We start from the raw sequence: 25310 nt of genomic DNA on the forward strand, positions 1-25310 counted from the left end.
CTGTTTATCAGCCATTGTTGTGGTTCAGAGTTTCCTTCTATTTTTGTCCTCATGGATCCGCACGACTCATACTATTAGCACGACTCCTCTACCTTCGTCTCCCTCTGCTAGATGCACTCTCCTCTAACAGAGTATGGAATCTCATGTCGCTGGCACGATGATGTGCCTCAAGACTTCCAAGGACATCTGGGAGCATGCAGCTATTCTATATTTTGGGGTTGATAACCTCACTCGTATTTGCGATACCTATTTAAAGTGGATGAGCCTCTATCGTGATGATACGGCTCTAGCTGCCTTCTACAGTCAGTATGTTTCACTTTAACAGCAACTGGATGTCTTTATGCCCTTCACAGTTGATCTGGCAATCCTTGCCAAGCGTTAGGAGTAGCTCCGTGTTATTCGCTTCCTTGATGCCTTGGGTCCTGATTTTCTTTCACCAGACAGCATATTGTTGGCTATGGTTCCATTCCATCCCTCACATAGGTCTTCTCTTGTGAACAATGCTCTATTCGGAGTGGTGGTTCTACTGACCCTTCTGTCGATAGTTCTGCTCTTGCCGTGTATGTTGGTTGCGACTGTTCTGGCCGTTGTGGTGGTAACTTTGGCCGTGGTCGGGGCCGTGGCGGCCATGGTAATGGCTGTGATTCTGGAGGCGACCGTGGCGCCGGTGGGCGTGGGCGCCTTTATTTTGCACTCTTGGTTATGCAGCGGGGCGTACTGTGGATTCTTGCTATGTCTTACATCTGGAACTCCATCCACCCGTTATGCTCACATCACCTCTGCCAGCCTTCCTGATGTCTCTACATCCTCCGCCGAGCCAGTTGGACATATTGACTCTCTCCTCGTCTCCAAGGCTGATTATGATGAGCTTTTGTGCCTGTGTGAGCGCAGCCGGCCACCTACTTCGGGTTTTGCACAGTAAGGTAGTTCACTCGCTTCTCTCCTTACTTCTGCCACCCTTCCTGATGTCTCTACATCCTCCGCCGAGCCAGTTGGACATGTTGACTCTCTCCTCGTCTCCAAGGCTGATTATGATGAGCTTTTGTGCCTGCGTGAGCGCAGCCGACCACTTACTTCGGGTTTTGCACAGTAAGGTAGTTCACTTGCTTCTATCCTTACTACCTCCAGCTCCTGGGTTATTAATTCCGGGGCCTCGAACCACATGACGGGTAATTCTACTTTCTTTAGTTCGTTTAACCCCTTTCATTCTGCCTCTAATACTATTACTCTTGTCGATGAGATCACTACTCCCATTTCTAGTATTGGTGTTATTTCTCCCCATTCTGGCCTTACCATGTCATCAGTTCTTTGTGTTCTTAAGTCTTCTTTTAATTTTATTTCTGTTAGCTAAATCACCAAAAGTCTTAACTGCTCTATCTCCTTTTACCCTTCTTATTGTGTTTTTTAGGCTCTCGACCGGGAAGACGATTGGTTTGGATCGTGAGGTGGATGATATCTATCGCCTTGACCATGATCCTCGTGTTGTTTTGCATAGCTCCGTCGATCCCTATCGGTGGCATTGCCATCTTGGCCATCTCTCCATCCAGAAGCTTCGGCAGTTGTCTATTATTTCTTGTCCTGTTCAGTCATTTCATTGCGAGTCCTATGAACTGGGAAAGCACCGCCTTGTGTCCTTTCCTTCTAGGGTTGTTAGTCGGGTCTCGCGTCCTTCTGATTTAGTACATTCAGATATATGGGGTCCCTCATGGACTGTCTCTTTTTGGCTATAAATATTGGCGAGTGATAAATCGACTCCCAAATATCTTAAATCGACCCCCATGTGTCTTTCTCTCTCTAACTCAGAGGAGAGAGAAAGACACATGGGGAGTCGATTTATCACTGCCCTAAATATTTTATCATTTTTGTTGATGATTTTTCTCGTATGACATGATTATTTCTTCTTAAAGAGCGCTCTGAGGTGTTTCATGCTTTTCGTAAATTTCATGCCGAGATTTCTAATCAATATAATTGCACTCTTAAATTTTGCGCACTGATAATGCTAAGGAATACTTTTCTACATCTAATGGCTTTCAGGATTTCTTATCCACTCATGGCATTGTGCATCAATCCTCTTGTGCATACAATTCTTAACAAAATGGTGTAGTCGAGCGGAAACTATGGTATTTACTTGATATGGCCCGCACTCTTCTATTTCAATTGCGGGATCCTAAAGCCCATTGGAGCGATGCCATCCATACCTCCTGTTTCCTGGCTAATCGGCTCCCCTCCTCTGTGTTAGATGGTAAATCCCCTTTCTCGGTCTTACATCCTCAGCGTGGTCCATTTCCCGTCTCTCAACGGATCTTTGGTTGTGTTTGTTTTGTTCACAGCCTCTTTCGTGCGCTGGAAAAATTGGATCATCGGTTGGAGAGATTTGTCTTTCTGGGCTACTCTCACCCAGAAAGGTTATCAACTTTGCAGTCCTCGGCTGCACAGGTTATTTGTTTCCGCCGGTGTCACATTTTTTGAGCCCGTCTCCTTCTTTACTACGTCCACTGAGAGTAGTAAAGTTGTGCCAGACTCTCATGTTCCTCTTCCTTTTCTACTTGACCCTGTTGAGTCCACTTTCTCTCCATTGCAGGTGACTTTGGCTCCTCATCCGGCTCCTGTGAAGGTATATCAACGGCGTCTGAGGCCAGATGTCCATCGCCTGAATCGTCTTCCCAGTCGGACACACCTCCTGCTACATCTCAGGTACCTCTTCTTCCGCCTATTGTCTATGTAGATTCTCCTATTGCTTCCCGTATTCGTTCCCGTACCACCCCATTTCTAATGTTGTGTCTTATAATCATCTCACCCCTTTGTTTTGTAGCTTTGTGCCTTTTTTGCCTTATGTTTCTTTGCTTCAGTCTGTGCTAGAGGCCCTTGCTCATCCAGGTAGGCTTGCTGCTATGGATCTTGAGATGGCAGCTCTTCGAGCCAATCATACTTGGGATTTGGTCCCTCGACCTCATGGTGCTCAGCCCGTGGGCTGTCGTTGGGTTTTTACCATTAAATACTTGCCAGATGGGACAGTTGAGCGCCTTAAGGCGCGCTTGGTTGCCAAAGATTATACGCAGACATTTGGGGTTGGCTACATTGAGAGACTCCAATCGCCAAAATTCCCTTAGTTAGAGTGTTGATTTCTCTGGCTGTCAATCGGGGATGGCCCTTATATTAGCTCGATGTCGAGAATGCCTTTATGCTTGGGGACATCACTGAGGAGGTGTACATGGAGCAACCTCCTCGGTATGTTGCTTAGGGGGAGATGTCCTCCTCAGTTTGCCGACTTCGCAAATCTATATACGGTCGCTAACAATCTCCTAGAGCATGGTTTAGGAGATTCAGTGATGCTGTTATGTGATTTGGCATGAAGCAGTGTTTAGTAATCAGTCTGATGCTAGGTATGCTCTTCTTATAGTATATGTGGATGACATTATCGTTACAAGAGTGACATAGTGGGCATATAGAAATTGAAGGCTTTCCTGTAAAAATAATTTTCCACCAAAGACCTGGGGCGTCTAAGATATTTTCTAGGGATTGAGGTAGCTTACCCTCACAATGGTCTTTCTCTTTCGCAAAGGAAATATGTACTAGATCTATTGGATGAGATAGGTTCTTTGGGTCTGAAACCAGCTGCTGCTCTCATGAACCCTAATAGAAAGCTACTTCCAGATGAGGGAGATTTGTTAGATGATCCTGGGAGGTACAGGCGGTTGGTTGGAAAGCTTATATGCCTCACAGTCACTCGCCAAGATATTTCATTTGCAGTGGGGATAGCTAGCCATTACCAAGGTTTTAAATCTCGGTTTCGGTTTCGGTTTCGGTCATCAGCGAAACCGAAACGTTTCGGTTTCGGTATGAAATTTCGGACGAAATCTTGTAAAACCAGAGAAACGAATGAAATCATATGCAAATGATGGAATTTTAAGATGAAACTTTAGGAAATGCTAGAATAAGCACAAATACACACATAGAAACCATCATTTAAGCATGAAAGCCATCTATGGTAGTTCAACAACGTCCAAATTTAGAAACATGCGCTATCGCATATGTTGGAACAATGAAGTGTATTCTAAACTCTAAAGTCAAAGGAAAGAAGTACAATGAAATAAAGTATAATGTAAAGAGAGTACAATCACCAATTATCTAAGGGCCCCCCTCTATGTCAATACCACATTGAATTACGAGGGGGTTCAATTTCATCATCCCTCCTCTCATGATGGGCACGGTGCATCTGCTGACGAATTTGATCTTCAATAAACAAGTAGTATTCCTGCCAGGACATGTTAACCACATATATCTGTTGGTATTGCTGGACATAATAATCAAAGACATACTGCTCAACTTGCATCAACAGTCCCAAACGTGGGTACATGACATTAGGGCCGGGTATTGTCAATGCTGCTCCGCCATGTGCATGTGCATATAGGTCATATGGCATCCCATACCCATATGACTCACTTTGTGACTGCGTCTGTGTATCATAGCCGTAGGGGTACCCATAGCCGTAAGGAGTAGTTGAACCCTGTCGACTCTCAGAAGATTCATCAATCGATCCATAACCATATGGACCAGAATCGGTAGAGTTGGCAATTCCCACACTCCGCGAAATCCCACCTTCCATGCTCATACTGTCGAATGTGTCTATCAAACTATCAACTCCATAACGTGAATGGGCATCTAGGGAGTCATTTTCTTCATCGGTGGGCTGATACCTCCGTCGTCGTTGGAATACTTGCCCATGCCTTGGCTGTGGTCGTGCACCATGATCTTGGTCTTGTGTAGCATGGTCAAACTCCTGTTCCACTGTGAATGGGCTAAGCGGTCTATAAGTCTCACCTTCCACACTTCCCACACTATCCCCTCTACCATCAGAAGTTCCAACACCTCTCATGTTGCCCCCTCCACCACTAGCATTGCCACCTCCTCTATCATCATCTGATGGCGAATCTGTCGACCAATCATCATCACTATTCGGTATTGGAACTGCAACGGGTTGAGAGAGGCCCTGTGTCTCTGGCAATGTATCCGAATCTATTCCCATCTCTGCAGTGATTAGAGGATTCGGTCTACCTCCCGGGCCATCAATCAGTGGCTCTCCAACCTCCCTCACCCACTCATATAGAGGGTCATCCTCATCATTTTCACAGAATATGTCCGTCAGATCAATAGGGTCGGTGTAGTCCTCTCGATTATGGCTTGTAGAGACATGCTTCATCCTCAACCGTGTGTTGTAGTGGACATATACAAGCTTGTGTAGGTTTTGATGTCCAAGCCTGTTATGTCTCTTTGAGTGAATGAGGTTGAATGTGCTCCAATTTCTCTCACAACCTGAAGAAGATGCTGTGTGAGACAACACTTTTACGGCTATCTTTCTTAGGTTAGGAGCATCGGACCCATATAACACCCACCACTCAGCTGCAAAATAATAATAATATTTTAATTAGTTACTGTCGATTGACAACTAATATTTATAGCAAGCCTTTACCTGGCAATGTCGTAGCTCGCCCGGCCATAGCAGCTGCACGTCCAAAGGAGCCAGTTGCATCCCTAAACCACTTAAGCTATAATTGAATTAACACCAATAGTTAGTAGTAGAAAATTCTAATGCATATCCATCTATTTACATTGAAATAATGAAATGCTCACCTCTCCAAGAAGAACGGATTGTGTAGTCGCATCCGGTTCCAACTTGGCTACCACAGTTTCTAAGTCTTCAATGAGATCCATTCGAGTGCCAAGGTTTTGTGAGTACTGGTACTTTGGGTTGAGATAATATGCTAATAAAATAATAATTTGTTAGTATATTGTAAATGATGACATAAGAGATAATAAATATAAATTAATCACAGTACTAGTCGAATGGAGTGGGTGAAGGAGCATTTTCGTCCATCTATCATCAATGATTTTATGGTAGCCCTGATAGGATCGAGGAGCAGCCACTATTATTGCCTCTTTCATCAATTGGATGGCGTGATACAAAGAACCCATGGTAGGCTTTTTGTCCCCATCTACCATCCTCAATACCTTTACAATTGGCTCCAATATACCAACTATACTCCTGCAATGATCCCAAAAGGATGGTCTACCGACGATCTCCTCGGCCTTCTTCCCAGCTACACTCCTACTCTCCTTATACTCATTCCACTCTTTGGTAGAGAATAATTGCTTTAGACCAACCTTCTTATCCAAAATACTCTGGAGAGCGACGTAATTAGTTGCAAACCTAGTAAGCCCAGGGCGTACCAAGTCTCCTCCACACAAGCTTCTCATGAGGGCCAGTATATACCCATGATTGTATAAGAAGTTAGTTACTGATCTGGCTTCATCAACTAGCTTCTTCACCGTCGTCTTCTTTCCGATGTCCTTCAGCATAAGGTCGATGCAATGTGCTGCACACGGAGTCCAGAACATACTGTACTTCTTCATAATCTTTTGTCCTGCCTTCTTATAGTTGCTCCCATTGTCAGTGACAATTTGAACAACATTCATCTTCCCAACCTCTTTAATCACTTCAACCATATGCTTATATATGAATTTTGCATCTTTTACAACGTCGGATGCCTCGATACTCTTCAAGAAGACAGTCTTACCATCACAATATACCATAAAGTTGATGATAGACTGTCTTGTAGGACCAGTCCAACCATCACACATGATTGTCACTCCATACTCAGCCCACTGCTTCTTCAGCCCACTGACGTACTCCTCCAGTTCATCCACTTCAATGGGCAAGTATTTGTTCATAACCTCATATGAAGTGGGGGCCTTCACTCCTGACCCGTGTTGGCCAGCTGTATCAATAAAATGCTGCAAGTATGGGCTATTTGCCTCATTTGCTGGGATGGCGTTGTGGAAGGCAAATTTTGCATATGCTTGTCCAATCTTCTCCTCGCATTTCCCCACATGCCCCTGATACCCCTTTGTTTTCCCTTTGTGCATATCGCTGGGTCCATGCTTGCTGGATCCCTTAGGCTGCCCCCACGTGTCAAACCCGTCTGCATTGGCTTTCCTCCTATGTTACCCTCACCTGCTGCTCCCCTTGAACTACCCCCACCCGCCTCGTGTATGGATCGGCCAAAATTTGGCCTCGTAGCATTAAGATTGTTCATCTGCCGCCTTTCGTTCTCGATAGCCACAGACTCTGCCATAGCTCGTCTATACTCCATTCTCTGTCTGCTTGTCTCGACATCAGATGGATATGCAATATCATCATCATCATCTATCCATTCTACTCCATCATAGTTTCCCGCCACAGCATCGATAAACTCATCTCTCCTCCTCGCTTTATCCTGCTTATTTTGTTTGCTCCCCTTCAATGAATTTGAGATGAGTGTCCTAACCTCCTTAGGGCAAGATGGGCATACTGATACATCTCCATAACCACCTACCAGGTGGTGTTTCAATCGTGTAACACCCCCACTTCTTATTTTCTTCCCGCAATAATTGCATATAGTCTTTTGCCTGCTGCCATTAGTTCGCCCATGTAACCAACCAATATCTCGAGCATCATCCCCATCCCCATCCTCATCAGGAGGACGTCGTGGCATTGTGACAGTAAAGACTCTGAAAGATCAAAGGGACACAACGTAAATAGGTTGTGAAAATATTAGCAAATTTTAGCAATATTATTCCTTTCAAAATTTTCCAGAAAATTCCTACAATCCAAAAAGGGTCTTTTTTTTTAGGCAATCCAAACAAGGTCTTCTCTGTTAGGATTGCAATTTAGAGGGATACGATAAGATTATTATGGTTAATTTAGGGTGATACCGTCATAAACTACTGAAGGTCCCTCTAGGAACTGTTTGGATTGTAAGAATTGTCTGGGAAAGTTAAGAAATGAAAAACTATTCCAAACTTTAACACTTTTCCATTGTTTGATTACACAAGAAAATAAGTGACTTGAACCAAAGAAGTCATGTTTTGTACAGGGACCTTTAATTTAATAAATGACATTCCTAAAATTTACTATTCTCCAGTAAATTGTGGAAATAAACAAATTTTCCAAGGAAAAATCTTTCCTCGAGAAATGTATCCGCCCCCTGTTTCTTTCTAGTACAACCCCTTGTAGTCTAAAAGAGTAGTAACTAATATACTAGAGGGGGCTGTCCTGGGGAAAAAGAGGGTGGATATAGTACAGCGTGGGTTCAAGAATGTTCTGTGTAAGTTAAAAAAGTGAGAAATGATATATCCACCCCCTTTTCTCCCTAATAAAGCCCTTGGAGTATAAAAGTGGAGTCATTTATACACTATATGGGGCTGTCCCAGGGAAAAAGGGGGACAAATATATTTATATCACCTACCAAAACAAAAATAACACAGTGCCAGGTAACCAAAGATTTTATATGGTGTAAGCCCTTATAGTCCCTTATTTTTCAAAAAGCACTGTACGGGCTACATTATAGGATGATCCAAACCGTCCATATGATGGGCCATAATGTAAATAGGTTGTCCCCAAAAAATCATTTCCATATGATGTTTCTAGCCCTCCGATCTATTGAGGTTTCCATAATATGCAGTTCATATATGGATAGGAGGGCTAGGATCATATGTAAATAGGTTGTCCCCTAAAAGTACTGTACGGCCTATGAAAATGATCCAAACGGTTCATTTGTAGGGACACAATGTAAATAGGTTGTGCCCCAAAAATCATCTTCATAGGATGATCTTGACCTTCCGATATATTTAGGGACCACAAAATATGAAAACATGTAAATATTGGAGGGTCAAGATCATCCTATGGAGATGATTTTTGGGGCACAACCTATTTATGTTGTGTCCCTTACAAATGAATGGTTTGGATCATCTTATGAAGTCGGCAGTTGAGTACAAAGAACTGTACGGACCACATCCATAGGTTGATCCAAACCGTCCATGTGATGGAAGACAACATAAATAGGTTTTGCCCCAAAAATCATTTCCATAGGCTGATCCTAGCCCTCCAATCTATAGAGGTTTCCATAATATGCTGTACCTCTTAAATCAGATGGTTAAGATCACCCAATCTATAGGGGGTAAGATTGAAATTTTGTGGCTTTATAAGGCCACTTTTCTCTCCTTTTCTCTTGGTATATCAATTTTTTTAATTTTTTGTATTGGGATTTGCTAGCCAGTTTCTCCAAGGCCACTTCTCGGCCTGTGGCCATCCATTATTGCAAAGATTGGCAGAAGTGCAAAGGTGGCTAGCAAAAGCATAAAATCGAAAAAAAGAAGTAATCATTACGATTTTTTGTGATTTGTGACAGATGTGGTAAGTTTTAAATGAAAAATTACATACAAATGGAGCTAAAGTTGGAAAATTACCCTAAAAATACCAATAGGGTGTATTAAGATATGACAATTACCTACAAACTTCTGCTTTGTAGCACAGATGAGCGGTTAGGATCATCTGACGAAGTGGCTGTACAATACATTTAAAACAATTATGGGCGTTGCCCACTATAGGATAATTCACACCCATTGAGCGTGAATTTACATAAAAAAGCGTTAAAAGTCTGCCAAATGCCCTCTTTTTTTTCGTTATTTCATGGTGAAAGGGTGCGAATTATACCAGATGGGGGGTTTTACTTTTATCCCAAAATAATGGCTTAATATGAGTAAGGGTTTTTGCTAACCCAAAAAGCAGAGCCCTAGAAACTTAACCCATTTAGTTTCTTACCTCTGCAAATGGAGCTTGAGGCTGAAGCTTCGTGGCTTCTTTGCTTTTTCTGTGCGGCTCAAGCTCCGTGGCTTCGGCTGAAACTTGCAATCCTCCGGGAAGAATCAACACTTAAAGCTGCAAGAGCTTGAGGCTGAAGCTTGCTTTGGGTTTGTTGGGAAGATGAAGAAGCTATACTTTAGCTTTGTTGGGAAGATGATGAAAGGCAGATGAAGGTGATGTAATTTTATAGGCAAGAAATAAAAAATTCACATGCAAGGTCAGTTAGATTCCCTCAGTCCTCCCTTTTTTTCACCTTTTTTTTTCCCTCTTTGCTGTTTTTGTCAGAATTTCTGCTGAAATGTGACATTTCTTCAGAAATTCTAAAATTTTAAAAGGCTTTTTCTATTTGGCATGTGATCTCACTAAATTTCACGAAATTTCAAATTAATAAGGGTTTTTTTTTACTGTTTCGGTGTGGAAACGAAATTCTAGCCGAAATGTCTGCTATTTAAGAGACATGGACATGAAAAGTTGAAAGAATTTTGTGATGCAGACTGGGCAGGATCTCCAGCAGATAGGAGGTCCACCATTGGATATTGTACCTTCGTTGGGGCTAATTTAATGTCGCGGCGAATCAAGAAGCAAGACACAGTAGCCAAATCAAATGCAGAAGCCGAATACCGAGCCATGTCACATACAAGTGGAGAGCTCATCTGGTTGCACTCTCTCCTATCCGAAATTGGTTTCTCTTCCTCATCCCCAGCTTTGATATATTGCGACATTAAGGCTGCAATCTACATTGCTACCAACCCAGTTTTTCATGAGAGAACCAAGCACATCGAGGTGGACTGTCATTTCATCCGCGAGAGAATCCAAAAGGACGAGATATGCTCTACTTTCACTTGATCAGTGGATCTAGCTGATATGTTTACCAAGTCATTGAGTAAAGCGAAGCTAAGTGATATTTGTAACAAGCTAGTAATGTATAATATATACATTCCAAGCTTGAGGGGGTGTTAGAAGATGTATATGTTCTAAGGGTAGTTGTGTCATTGCACTTTTCTTTCACGCGCACACACACACATATATATATATTAGTGAGGGGGAGCTTCTCTTAAACTCACTTTTTTTCTCATGCTCCCCTCTTCTCTCTTCCCTCAATAGAGACCATCTATGATGCCATGAAGAATCAAGGAATTAAGAAGATGTGGCCCATTGTTAATATTAAAAGATCTTTATTTGGTTTTTAGAGTGTTATTTAACATTTTCATAGTTTCCGGTGCGAGAAGCTAAAGTGGGAAGCGACGACTCTCGGGAAGGTGGGTCGGGGAAGCGGAAGGGTCGGGGAAGCGTGAAGGGAAGCAACGGGGAAGCATAAGGGAAGTGTCGGGAAGCTAGAAATTTGCAATACACAAAATCTATAATTAAAAATAGGAAACAAAGATTTTTTTCCTAAATTGGAGATCCCCAAAATCATTTCCATCTAGTAGTGATCACCCAAAGGTCTTGAGACTAGAAATAGAGTTATGGTCCCTGCCTAGACTCACTAGCACATCCTATTTCCTCGGCCGTCTCTTATATTGCTTGGCAAATCTAGTGGGCCCTAGATTGGCATTTTAGTCATTTTGGGATTTTAGGGATAGTTTGGTTATTTTTCCTATTGTTCATGGCATTTTAGTCATTTTACCATAGCTAGGGCTATTTGAGTCGTTTTGTCTTGTAATTGGCTATAAATAGCCTCATTTCCCACAAATTTTAGTTTGAGTTTTTGATTTTGAAATAGAAGTTGAGGGATATATATATATATATATATATATATATATATATATATATATATATATATATATATATATATGAGGAAAGTGAAGCTACACCGCCGGTGTAGCTAACTTAGCTACACCGCCGGCTTAAAATACAATGGGCCCACATTGTTTTGGTGATCCAAACCATTCATTTGATAGGCCCTCACATTGATAGGGTGTGCCCCAAAAATCAGCTGGGTAGGATCATCCCAACCCTACGATTTGTGGAGGCACAAATGAACGTGTAAAAACCTTCACAAATCTGTCCATTTTTGCCTCCACAGTTTGAAGGGTTGGGATGATCCTACCTAGCTGATGTTTTGGGCACACCCTGTCAATGTGAGGGCCTATCAAATGAATGGTTTGGATCACCAAAACAATGTGGGCCCATTATATTTTAAGCCGGTGGTGTAGCTTCACTTTCCTCTATATATATATATGAGTTAAGTGAAGCTACACATACGTGTAGCTAACTTAGCTCCACTGACGGCTTAAAATACAGTGGGCCCACATTGTTTGGGTGATCCAAAACATTCATTTGATAGGCCCTCACACTCATAGGGTGTGCCAAAAAAATCAGCTCCATTGGATGATCCCAACCCTTCAAACTGTGGAGGCAAAAATGGACAGATTTGTGAAGGTTTTTACACGTCCATTTTTGCCTCCACAAATCGTAGGGTTGGGATGATCCTATGGAGCTGATATTTTGGCCACATCCTATCTATGTGAGGGCCCATCAAATGAATGGTTTGGATCACCCAAACAATGTGGGGCCCACTGTATTTTAAGCCGTCGGTGTAGCTAAGTTAGCTACACGTATGTGTAGCTACACTTCTCTCTCTCTCTCTCTCTCTCTCTCTCTATATATATATATATATATATATATATATATATATATGTTAAAATTTGTAGCTAATCTCGTTTTGGAGGGGAACCTCTGGTAAAAGAGGGTTTTCTTTGCAAAGGAGGATTTCCAAGCTTGATGAGCAAGAATTTTTCCTTTTCTTCATTTTCAATTCCTTGATTTGCAAGGATTTCAATCAGATCCGATTCTTGGTGTCTCCACACCAAGATCCATCTATACGTTTGGATTGTGCTCATTGAAGAAGAAGACGAGTGCAGGAATTTTCGCTGAATGCAGAAGCTGCTGGAATGAGCTTTGATCTGAGAGCTTTGTTGTGATCTCACTCTCAAATTAACCTCTGTGAGTGGATCATCCTAGCCTCAGTTTTATCTCTGTTGTGTGATTCAATTGGTGGAAACTTTGCAAGGAACAGATCCAAATAATCTCGGCTGAAATTTCCTGTTGAAATATCAGGGCATTATGCATATTTAATGTTTTAGCTTAGCAGAAACACTTTTCTAAGTTATAGTCTGCCCATGCAGATTCTTGCTGTGTTTTCTTTTGAAACTTCATCATCAAATTTACTTGCATTCGTGTAGATCTGCAGGAAAAGGGGAAACACTACTCAGAAATTTGTTCGAAATCTTTTATATCTACTGATCCACGGTTTTCACGGAAACAAGGAGAATTTGAATACGGTTCTTGTTATTTTCTTTACACCTGAAATTCTCCAATTAAGATTGGTACTAAAGATTAGAGTCGGATTCCTCAAAATAATCAGAACTTGTAGAAAACAGAGGGGCTCCACTTAATAGCAGTACCTGCTATGGTAGCTCACGGCTTTGAACCTTCTGGGCAAGTTCAACTCACCTCTGCATTAGATCTCCCAACAACAGCTGTCCATCTTGCTCATGTTTTCTGTTCCATTATATTTTTTTGGGGAATGAGTTAGGGCACATTGCAGATGCATGTCAATTGGCAGAGCTTGTTTTGGAGTTTTAAAGTTCAAAAAAGTCTTTTGTAGACACTGATTTCATGCAAGGATTTGCTATTGGAACAAAGGAGGCATCAGTTGAAAAGTTTGTTTTAAATTCGTATGTTCTTGCATACTAGGTGTTTGATAAAAATCGTGTGACTATGAGGTCACTTGAGAATATGATTCAAGCAACATACTACCGGTTTTGGTTTGGCAAATGTGATGTTAATGGAAGTTCTGAGCTCTTGGATTACATTCGAACTGTTGTCCAATGGGAATTTCAGTTTAATTTCTTTTCTTGGGCAGTGTTTGATAAAAATCGTGTGACTATAAGGTCACTTGAGAATATGATTCAATCAACATACTACCGGTTTTGGTTTGGCAAATGTTGATGTTAATGGAAGTTCTGAGCTCTTGGATTACATTCGAACTGTTGTCCAATGGGAGTTTCAGTTAATTTCTTTTCTTGGGCATAACTTCTAGTTTACTGGAATCCTTATTATTTCCAAGTGTAAATCTTGCCTAGGAAGCTCAGCCCCAAGTGGCATTTGTGCTTCAATAGACACCGCCTTTTAACCTCTGTGTTGAAACTTCTAGGAGATTGTTACTTGCTATTTGTGTGTGAGGTGGCATAGCAGAAGCATACAAATGCCTCTGCAACAGTGACTGTTATAACACTGAGTGCATATGTTTGTAGTTGATGACTGCATAAATGTATGGTTAGTTCTGTATCAATTCCATTGAATCCATTGAGACGTTTGCTTGACGGTGAGAGTAGCACTCTTTGGATTGGGAGAGATTAAGCCGTCCCTATTGCAGTCATCTACTATCCTCTTCGGATTTTATAGTGTGCATCACACCGGAGTCTCACCTTTACAACGCTAAATTGACGCTTGATTCACCTGCATCAGTTGGAAACTGAAACTATGAGATCATCTTGACTGATCCTTGTCCTCCTGACCCCGCATCAAATGCACGAATGCGAAACAGTGAGAAGGAAGCATATAATCACCAGAAAAAGGCTGCCACGATGACTAGTTTTTATATTGTTAGGCTTGATGAATGAGAAACCCTAGCCATTGAATATAAGAAATACCACTCTACAAAGGATATGATGACTGCCTAGTAAGATAATTTTGGCGGAGTCTCAGTAACTTGGACACAAATGTTGATGGTCTCAAAGGGACCACTCATTAAATATCACCTTAACAAGATGAAGATACTTGTAGAGGAACTGAAGGTGTGATTACTCCATACGAGAAGCTTTCCATGTCACGAACGTATTAAATTCACTTCTACCTTCTTTGGAAACAATTTAACATCTCTTTTTCCACACTCGAAACGGAAATTGGCTCTCCATAATCTGAGATATCACCTCTAGATGGAGGAGTATTGGAGAAACCAGGGAAGGAAAGGCAAAGAGCAGTTCACTTTTCCAAGGCTGCATAAAAGTGAAAGAGATGTAATAGTATGGTGAAGGTGAATGAGAATAATATATAAAACACTACGAAATCTGATGGGAAACACTTTGATAAAGCAATTTCATTTGCCACAATTGAAGTCGGTTTGGACGCTGTAGATCTGAGTGTCCTCAACAGAGGAAGAAGGTGATGTTCGAGCATGATGCATGAAAGACCAGAGGCTATTCCTCTGTGTGTACAAAATCCCTTGTAGCCTCTGAATCAGATGCTTAGTGGCTTGACTCAGGGTGACGTCACATGTCGATGCACAAAGAGGGTTTCAATGACCTGAAGGAGTTGCCCAGAGGAGAACATTTCATCTCTAGAAAGTTTTCTTCATTTGGTGGATTCCTTCTAGATTTACTTGCATCACATGGGATTTATCATGGGGTTTATGAGCTTGAAATGTCACCATTATAAACATATCACATCTACAAATAAATATGGTTTTTGCGAGTTCCTTTTTTTGTGAGGAGATTGGCATGCATGTTTAAATGTGAGCTTTTCTTGTAATTTACCAACTTGAATCTCATTTTAGACATACTTTAATCTTGGTCTTGTTGATGAGAAGTCTAATGCTCTTCCATCTACATTTCTTCAAATTCATTTTATAGAATAATGCTCTGCAATCTACATTTCTTTAAATTCATTTTATATAATTGGAAAATTGTTGCAGTGTCTTTAGAAACTTATGGGATACTACTATGCTCCTTGTTTGATGTAAGATATGCTCCTTGTTTCATATAAGACTGTAGAGTAAGTTTTTATTCTATTTGATTTAAAGTTTTAAATTGCAGTGGGTTGAGGATGCAACACTTTTGGTGACACGTTTTGAGTATGCAAACTTTTTCCACACCGTTACGGACTGGTATAGTGCATATGTGGCTTCTAGAGTTACCGGCTTGCCTAATCGCCCTCATTTGGTTTTTGTGGATGGTCATTGCAAGGTATGCTTACTTATTCGTTCTTAGTCATTTTTTGTTTATATCAACATCATATAAGATTTGGAAAATGCTAAATCGAAATCACTATTACACTTCTTTAAAAAAGGCACTTATTAGGCACCACTTCTACCTCGTTTACATGATTAGATCCATTGCATTATTAGATCCTGTTGAGAGAGAACGAGAAAAGTGAGTTGAGGTATCTCCCCCTCACTCATTTATTTATATACTAAAATATTTGTACAATGACTAAAATGTCCATAGGCTTATTCTAACACTCCCCCTCAAGCTGGAATGTATAAATTATACATTCCTAGCTTGTTACAAATGTCACTCAGCTTTGATTTATTTAATGGCTTTGTGAACATATCAGCCAACTGTTCTGCAGAATGAATAAATATAGCGCGTATCTCCCCTTTTTTAATTCTCTGATGGATGAATTGACAGTCAACTTCGATTTGCTTTGTTCGCTCATGGAAGACTGAATTTGTGCAATATAGATGGCTGTCCTGTTGTCACAATATAACTGTGAAGGCGAAGGAAACACAATGCCAATCTCAGATAGGAGTGATCTCAACCAAATAATCTTAGTAGTAGTATGCGCTATGGCTATGTATTCTGCCTCTGCACTTGATTTTGCAATGACGTCCTGTTTTTTTACTTTTCCATGAAACCAGGTTACCTCCCACAAAGGTACAATACCCGGTAGTCGATCTCCTATCAGCAGGAGATCCAGCCCAATCAGCATCTAAGAACCCCTCAATTCGTGTATGACTATGCCGTTTGAATAGTAATCCCTTTCCTGGCGCACCTTTCAGATATTTGAGGATTTGAACCACTGCATTCCAATGTGAAGTACGAGGGGAGGTTATGTACTCTCTGACTACCCCAACGGCATAGGATATATCAGGACGAGTAACAGTTAGGTATATAAGCTTGCCCACAAGCCTTCTATACTTACCAGGATCCTTCAACAAATCACCCTCTTTTGGAACAAGTTTCACATTTGGATCCATGGGTGCAGCTACAGGCTTCACACCAAGATTTCCTGTCTCTTCTGACAAATCCAGAACATACTTCTTCTGTGATAGAGATAAACCACTACAGGAGTATGCAACTTCTATCCCAAGAAAATATCTGAAACGTGCCAAGTCCTTTGTTGTGAACTCTTTTTGCAAGAAGGCTTTCAGTTTCCGAATCCCCCCTGAGTCACTGTCTGTAATAATGATGTCATCGACATATACAATCAACATAATGCAACCTGCTGAGGACTGATAACTAAATACTGAGTGATCCATGGCACACTATTTGAGGCCAAACCTCATAACTGCCTCACTAAATCTGTCAAACCATGCACGTGGAGACTGCTTCAACCCATATATTGATTTTCTAAGGCGACATACTGATAATGACAACTCCCCCTGAGCAACATAACCTCGAGGTTGCTCTATATACACCTCTTCAAGGAGGTCGCTATGCAGAAAAGCGTTCTTCACATCTAACTGGTGAAGATGCCAGCCATTATTGACTGCGAGGGAGAGGAGGACTCAGACTGAAGGTATCTTCGCAACTGGGGAGAACATCTCATGGTAGTCTATACTGAATGTTTGAGTGTAGCCCTTTGCCACCAGACGTGGCTTCAGTCGATCAACAATGCCATTAGGTAGATATTTAATGGAGAATACCCAACGACAGCCAACAGGTTGAGCACTAGCAGGCAGAGAGATAAGATCCGATGTCTGGTTAGAATGCAGAGCGCCCATCTTGAGGTCCATGGCAGCTCGCTAGCCTGGGTGATTAAGAGCCTCATCCAAAGATTGTGGTAACACATCAGAAGACATAGACAGGACAAAGCTTTTGAAAGAAAGGGTTAGACGATCATAACAAACAAAATTAGAGATAGGATGAGCAGTAGAATGGGAACGAGTACGTGAAACAATAGGGGGGTCAGAAACAACTACATGAGAGGAAGATACCTGATTAGAGGGTAAGGAGATCTCTGCCTGTGGGGACGATTTGTCGGTGTGAGGATGCCGTGCCTGTTGCTGACGACTTCGATACTGGAACTTAGTAGGTGGGCGATCCACTTTGGGAACACAAGAGTCAACCTGACCAGGAGGGCAAGCAGAAGAGGGTTCTAAAGAAGCAGGAGAGATGGTCGGAAGGTCAGGGAGAGAAATGGACACCTCAGGTTCCATTCTAGGAGCTGAAGGAACTGAGGTAGAACCAAATAATGATTCGGATTCAAAAAATGTGACATCACCTGAAACATACCATCGGCGCAGATGTGGACTATAGCAACGATATCCTTTCTGGGTACGAGAGTATCCCAGAAAGATACACTGTTCTGAACAAGGATCCAGTTTATCGCTGGCAGGACCCAAATGATGGACAAAACATACGCAGCTAAAGACACGGGGCGTAAGTGGGAATGGATCCTGATGTGGGTATATGGTGTGGAACGGAGAATCACCATTTAGTACCGAAGACGGAAGACGATTTGACAGAAAACAGGCAGTGAGAATAGCGTCATACCAATAGGATTTAGGAACCTGCATCTGAAAGAGGAGAGTATGAGCCACCTCAAGGAGACAGCGTAGTTTCCTTTCGGCGACACCATTCTGCTGCGAGGTGTATGCATAAGATGATTGATGGATAATGCCATGAGATGAGAGATAGTCCTGAAAACCATCAGTAGCAGAGAAAAATTCACCAGCATTATCAGTACGAAGGCATTTAATACTACAACTAAATTGATTTTTTATTTCATCGTGAAAATTTTTAAAAGCTGAGAAGACCTGAGAGCGGTCTTTCAGTAAATACAGCCAAGTCATACATGAGTAATCATCAATAAAAACAACAAAATACTTGAAACCATTATTTGACGCGACCCTAGAAGGTCCCCATACATCTGAATGAACTAGCTGAAATAAACTATCGACTCTACTAACAACTCGGGAAGGGAAAGACACTCTGTGATGCTTTCCGAGTTCACAAGACTGACACTGAAAATGAGAGACAGAAGCAGTAACTAAAGATGTCTGCCGGAGGCGCTGAAGTGAAGGGTGACTTAGTCGATAATGCCACTGAAAGGCATCCGCTGAACCATGTAAAACTGATGAAGAGGGGCTGCAATCAAGACGGTACAGGTCATCCACCTCACGACCCGATCCAATCTTCGTCCCAGTTGAAAGATCCTGAAAAAGACAGTAAGAAGGATAGAATGAGATAGAGCAAGCAAGGTTTTTCGTAATTTGGCTAACGGACAATAAACTAAATGGAGACTTAGGGACACACAAGACAGAAGAAAGAGGAAGATTAGGTGAAGGACAAGTGGTACCAATACCAGTGGTAGGTGTAGTGGAACCATCAGCTAAAATAATGAACTGAAAATCAGATGGAAATGAGCGAAAAGAAGAGAGCTGTGATGAGTTACTAATCATAGGGTTTGAGGCTCCTGAGTCCATGATCCATGACCCTGAGCTGGAAAGTAATGTCGTAGGTGAACTACCTGGCTGAGTGAAGCCTGCTGTGGCCTGGGAGGCACTGTCGAAGGTGTTGTAGCTCCTCATAGTCTGCCCTCGTAAAGGTGAATGAGTCATTAGCAGAAGAAGAGGTAGGAGCAGAAACAACTGTATCAGAATGGCCAGTAGTGCCGAGGTTAGCAGATTGAGGTGGGAGAAGTTCTGAGTGCAGTGTGTAGCAAGTCTTAATAACGTGGCCATCGCGTTGGCAATGAGTGCAATAAGGATGGCCACGCCCACTCCCAACACGGCTGCCACCACGGCCACCACATCCACGGGCGCGCGAAAAAGAACCACCTCCCCGGGGAGGACGAGTACCACTGCCTCCGTCATATGCCGCAAGAGCAGAATTGTCAGAGGAAGTGTGGGATGGGGTCTCGCCAACTCACTGCTGAGCGTGAGAGTAGGCCTCGCGCAACGACGGAATGTTGCCAGAACCAAGAATCTGATGGTGCAGGTGAGTAAACTCGGGGCCTAGGCTCTCAAGGTAGTGCACCACTCGAATTTGTTCTCGTTGATGCCGGAGAACATTAACATCAGATGTGAGGGGAAGAAAAACGTCAAGCTGCTGACATAAGGAAATGAACTTCCCATAGTGAGCCTCAAGAGAAATATCACCACGACGGAGGCGTATCCACTCAGAGTAAGTGGAACAGATACGAGTAAGGTTCTCAACCCCAGAATAGGTCACGGCAGTGTGATCCCAGATCTCCTTCGCAGTCGGGAGGATGATCAAAGTAGAATAAATGTCAGGAGTCCTGCTCTGCCATAGAAGACTCCAAATCAACGCATCTTCCTGTTCCTAGCGAGTATTCATGGGATCCTTAAGTGAAGGAGGATCCTCACGTAGAAAACGTACCTTACCCCGTCCAAGAAGGTATGTCTCAATCGCAACCTTCCAGGGTAAGTAGTTGGTTTCATCAAACTTGGCAATGCTCAGTTGTGGGTAAGAGTTGTGTAAGCCCAAGGGTTCCCATGAGTTCAATCATTCACCTCACCTTCTTGTTTTGATGCTAACAAACACAAATTGATTAGCATTGTCAGACTAATGTGTTGTTTTGAGATGTTGTGCTCTACACAGGAATTTGATATGTTATATCGCCATTACACAACTCAACACAACACATGACTTGTCGATCCACACTCACATTGATCAAGAGCTTGCACCTACAATTGAGACATCCTCATTTGAAGATGTTCAAGTCATGAAGCTCATCATGAAGATCCTACAAGTTCCCAACAAGTGTCAAGAAGAAGCTTAGAGATGGACATACCTTGATGACTCCTCATGCACCTCTCAACATGATTTGAAGATTGGAGGAAGTCACAAGAGCCGAGACAAAGTTTAAGATGTTCACTCTCAAGATGAAGAAGTCCGAGGAAGTGCAAAGGAACCAAGACATTCCAAGAAGACTCAACGGTATACACTATTAGAATGTATTTGGAGTCCTCTTGATTTTATGTTTAAATGCACTCTCAAAAGGTTTTTCAAAATGGTTTTCATACTTAACATTTTACATCTTTGAAAACTATCAACACACACCTAGAAATGTGTTTGAAAACCGTGGACTTAAGCCCAAAGACCATAGCCTAAAAGCCCCTGGTTTTTAAAGTTAAAAATGAAATTTTACTCAGTGCCGGTTGCCCGGCTATGCCGAAATTTATCGGGCCGGTCGACCAGGGTAATCCAGGCGACCGCGGATACGTTTCTGTTTCAAACAGAAACAATCTAGTATGGTTTGGGGGTCGACCTCCATGGGTCCCGTTGACCGCAATAGTGTTTTTGAGCTGAATTTTTATTCAAACAGATTGCCCTTGCCGGGCGACTGCCATAGGGCCGGTCGACCGCGCCGGTATGAAATTTGAAATTTAAATAGAGAGCCCGATAAGGACGGGCGACCGCCGCGGCTTGGAAATAGATCCGTTGGGGCTTTCGCAGGTTGACTTTTTCAATCCTGTAATTTACAGTTTTTACCCTAAACGGTCATATTTCCTAGTGGGTTATATATACACTATCTAAATCACTCTAAACAACCTTTTGCAAGATCAAATCCTATTTTCTTGAACCTAAACTTTTATATGAAAGGTTAAACCTCTTTGAACTTATATTTTCATATTATGTCAAGAGGATCTCCATAGGCTTTACATTTGTATCTATTCCTTGGAGTGTTTGTGAGCTTTGATATTTTGTATTTGCCTTTAAGAGGCTTGAGAGCTTTCTTTTCTTTCTTTCTTCCAATCTTTGTAAAGAGGGTTTCTACGCTTCAACCCTATAGAAGAAGAAGCTTGTTTGAGGAGAGGGTTTCACGCTTTAGCCCTTGAGAAATGAGAAGCTTGTGAGAGGGGTTTTACGCTTTGGCCCTTGAGAAAAGAAAAGCTTGGTTGTAAAGGTTTTACGCTTCGGACCACGAAAGGAGAAGCTTGATCATTGTAATTGGCTCATTGATTCTGCCATTTGAAGGAGGATCGAGATAGTGGAACTCGTGCGTGGACGTGAAGAGTGGAGTAGGTCTTGTGATAGACCGAACCACTATAAATCTCGTGTACATTGTCTCTTTCTCTCTTCTCTCCTTTGTGCAAGATTGTGGTAATATCTTTTACTTGTTCATTCATTAATCAACAAGGGCTAGTCGCACTTTAAATTTCTAGGGCTTAAATAAATTGCAAATTGTAGAGATTTTTAATCAGACCCAATTCACCCCCCCTCTTGGTTGCCTATTGGGATTTCAAGTTTTCTACAGGTGCCAAGGTAGACGACGAAGAAGGAGCCGAGGGTGTGGTAGAAGCACGGACCTCAGTGGTCATGCCAATAGAGGGATCAACAATAACAGGAAGATCCACCAGGACAACAAATGTCGACAACAGAGAGACCACCACCAACGGCTACTACGAGTAGAAGTGGAGATGATGGATGATAAAACCAATTAATCAACAGAGAGACTCATAGGACGATCGCACGAGCGAAGGACAAGTGCAGATATGAACCCATAAAGAAGCTAGGAAGATGCGTGAGATGAAGATAAAAGAGATCCATTGATTCCAATGAAAGCCATAAGTATGGCAAAATACCATTGAGAACACGTTGATTAGATGATTCTAGGCCTTTGATCCATCAAGCATCGTTTGGGGTTCCTCCAAGAAAAGTTGAACCATTGATTTTTGTAGTCCATCTTGCACATGGGATGTCCGTTTGGGATGGGACCAAGACCGTGTGTCGCCTCATGATATTCTACAAGATTGCAGAGGCCCCTGCTCCCTACGCTTCCCTATAAGTCCCAAATATTGCCTTTTACCATGATTGTAAAAGTGATATTCTGCACATCGTTCTCATATTATTTTGAGTAGAGAAGTAATTTGATTGAATTTTATTATCTCCTTACTAATATTCAATAAGAATTTGATTATTCAATATTAAGAAGGGGAATTATATTCCCATGCCCATAAGATATAACCCGCACGAATTGTGTGTCGTAAGTGAGGCCTTTCTAGCATGGGCGGTTAAAATTGTCCCAGTCAGTTATAGTTGAAAAAAATAGAAAAAAACAACAAAAGGGAAAGGAAGAATCACTAAAGGGTTGAAGAGGAAAAGGGTGAAGAAAGAGGAATAACTGAAGAAGAGCATTTCGAGCCCTGGGCTCTCTAGAAGCAACTCCTTCAAACCCTCCATTGTCTCGTCGTTATTGACCACCGAGAAGAGAGTCGAGATAAAAACAAAAGAAGAATAGGAGAGAAATAAAGGAGGAAGTAAAAGAGAAAAGTAACTAAATCTGCCCCGGACTCCTTTCTGACTCTCACATTTAGATCAGGGAGAGAGAGTCTTCGTGGTGTTTCGCAAAACCCTATAACAGGTGGCAGTTGGGTAGTAATATCCATTGATTTTGGTGTTGCAGGGAGAGATGCAAGTGTTCATTAGTTAGAACAACAACACCTTTGTTAATGCTCATCACCACTTAAAACCAAGAGAGAAACAAAAAACATAATATCCATTGATTTTGGTGTTGCAGGGAGAGATGCAAGGGTCCATTAGTTAGGAAAACAAGATGAAAGCACTATTTTTTTTGTTTCTCTCTTGGTTTTAAGTGGTGCTGAGCATTAACAAAGGTGTTATTCTCTCTCTTGCTTGCTCAAGAGAGTGATGGTTTTTTCATTTCATAGGAAAATTATCAAAACTCGGTCACTTTTTAATTCCCAAGTAGGATGGCAACCCAAGGGGGGGGGGGGGGGGGGTCTTTTTGCCAAAATGCCAAAAACAATGCGAAAGCTAAAAACAATGGCAATAAAAAAAAATCCAGCACAAAGAAGATAAAAATAACAATGCACAAACCAAAAGGATAGACAAAGAGAAATAGAAGGAGTGCACTGTGATTTTTAAGTGGTTCGGTCCAAGCATAGGACCTACTCCACTCTACCAACATTCTTGGTGGCTTCACTAATTTCGATTCCCTTAATGGAGGAGAATCAACACAATTACAATCTAGAGAAAGCTCCACGTCTCCAACACTCGCTCTGTGGAGATGGCTCTGCGTCTCCACCAACACTTGCCCAATACAGTGATTTGTATGAAGAAAGAAACAAAAAATCCCTCACATGGGTGTACAATGAAGTATAGAAGATGTACAATGAAAAGCCTATGTCCAATCTCACTTTTGGATTCAAAGAGGCACAAATGGGTTTACAAACTCAATATGAGTTCAAATAGGTTTAGGAGTGTTTTCCCTCTTGTTAAATGAGTGTTCAAACTTATATATATAGAGGAAACTGTTGGTGCGCTTAAGCTCACCAAACTTATGGTGAGCTTAAGCGCCCAATCACATGAGGGCCCACTTTGTTAGGATGATCGAAAGCATTCATTTGAAAGTTCCTTACATAGATGGGGGGTGTACCAAAAATCAGTTCCATAGGATCATCCTAACCCCTCCATTTGGGAAGGAAAAAAATGGACAGACACAAATTTGCCCATTTTTTGTCCTCCACAAATGGAGGGGTTAGGATGATCCTATGGAGCTGATTTTTGGTACACCCCCTATCTATCATAAGGCCTTGCAAATGAATGGTTTGGATCACCACAGAAAAGTGGGCCCCCATGTGATTGGGGAGCTTAAGCGCACCATAAGTTTGGTGCGCTTAAGCTCACCAACAGTTTCCTCATATATATATATATATATATATATATATATATATATATATATATATGAGAAAACGGTTCCTACACATGTGTAGAGAGTTCTCTACACACTAGCTTAAAATACAGTGGGGGCCCACATTATTTGGGTGATCCAAGCCATCCATTTTAAAGGCCCTCACATAGATATGGTGTCTAAAAAAAAATCAGATCCATAGGATCACCCCAACCCTACGATGTGTGGAGGTAAAATGGATGTCTTTAAACCTTTACAAATTAGTCCATTTTTTGCCTCCACACTTCGAATGGTTAGGATGATCCTATGGATCTGATTTTTTGTGGACACCCTATCTATGTGAGGGCCTTAAAAATGAATGGTTTGGATCACCCAAATAATGTGCCCCCCACTGTATTTTAAGCTAGTGTGTAGATAACTTATCTACACATATGTGTAGGAACCGTTTTCTCTCTCTCTCTCTCTCTATATATATATATATATATATATATATATATATATATATTGAAATAGCAAAACTAGCCGTTGAGGGGCAAAACTGTAATTGTCGGCCCAAAAGCAACTAGCCGTTACTACTCCAACGGTCATATTTTCGTGCACAAATGTTTGGTCAGACATCTGTCCAAACGTCAGATGTCTGGTAATGGACCAGAGAGCGTCTGACTTCTGCTCAAATGTTAGGCGTCTAGTAATGAACCAGAGAGCAAAAATACAATATGGTGGCTCACAGATAATTTTCAGTTTTGCACACTGATTTTGTAATGTTCTCCAAGGCTTGTTCCAAGTTATTTATCATGTTTTTAAAATCCTATTTGACTGCCTCATAAAACCTTAGGTGAGATGGACTTTTACTATCTATCAAATGACTTGACTTGAACTAAAGGTCTTCACAAAGGTCTTCATTCTTCAAAAAAAAAAAAGGTCTTCATTCTTCAAGTCTTCAAGTCCACCTCTCCTTGATTTTGTAAGGTCCACTTAGCTCCAAGTTTCCATTCTCCTT

The 25310-nt window shown here is 41.7% G+C and overlaps 1 protein-coding gene across 4 annotated transcripts in view; it reads left to right on the forward strand.

Annotated features, from left to right (window-relative positions):
* XYLT (beta-1,2-xylosyltransferase) overlaps window positions 1-25310 on the forward strand; it is a 43706-nt gene that overhangs the window by 7014 nt on the left and 11382 nt on the right. The window contains exons 2-5 of one of the 4 annotated variants that reach the window (XM_077365716.1): window positions 2035-2242; window positions 2331-2405; window positions 2582-2694; window positions 15502-15651. In XM_077365716.1, the coding sequence (XP_077221831.1) occupies window positions 2134-2242; window positions 2331-2405; window positions 2582-2694; window positions 15502-15651 (447 nt within the window). In that variant the 5' untranslated portion in view covers window positions 2035-2133. Of the gene's footprint in view, window positions 1-2034; window positions 2243-2330; window positions 2437-2581; window positions 2695-15501; window positions 15652-25310 lie in introns of those variants that run through there. The other 3 variants (XM_077365723.1, XM_077365730.1, XM_077365715.1) reach the window with 3 other exon arrangements.

This window comes from Tasmannia lanceolata, unplaced genomic scaffold, assembly GCF_043159265.1.
Source record: "Tasmannia lanceolata isolate RefF3 unplaced genomic scaffold, GAP_Taslan_0.1 ptg000003l, whole genome shotgun sequence".
In the NCBI taxonomy this organism is placed as follows: Eukaryota; Viridiplantae; Streptophyta; class Magnoliopsida; order Canellales; family Winteraceae; genus Tasmannia; species Tasmannia lanceolata.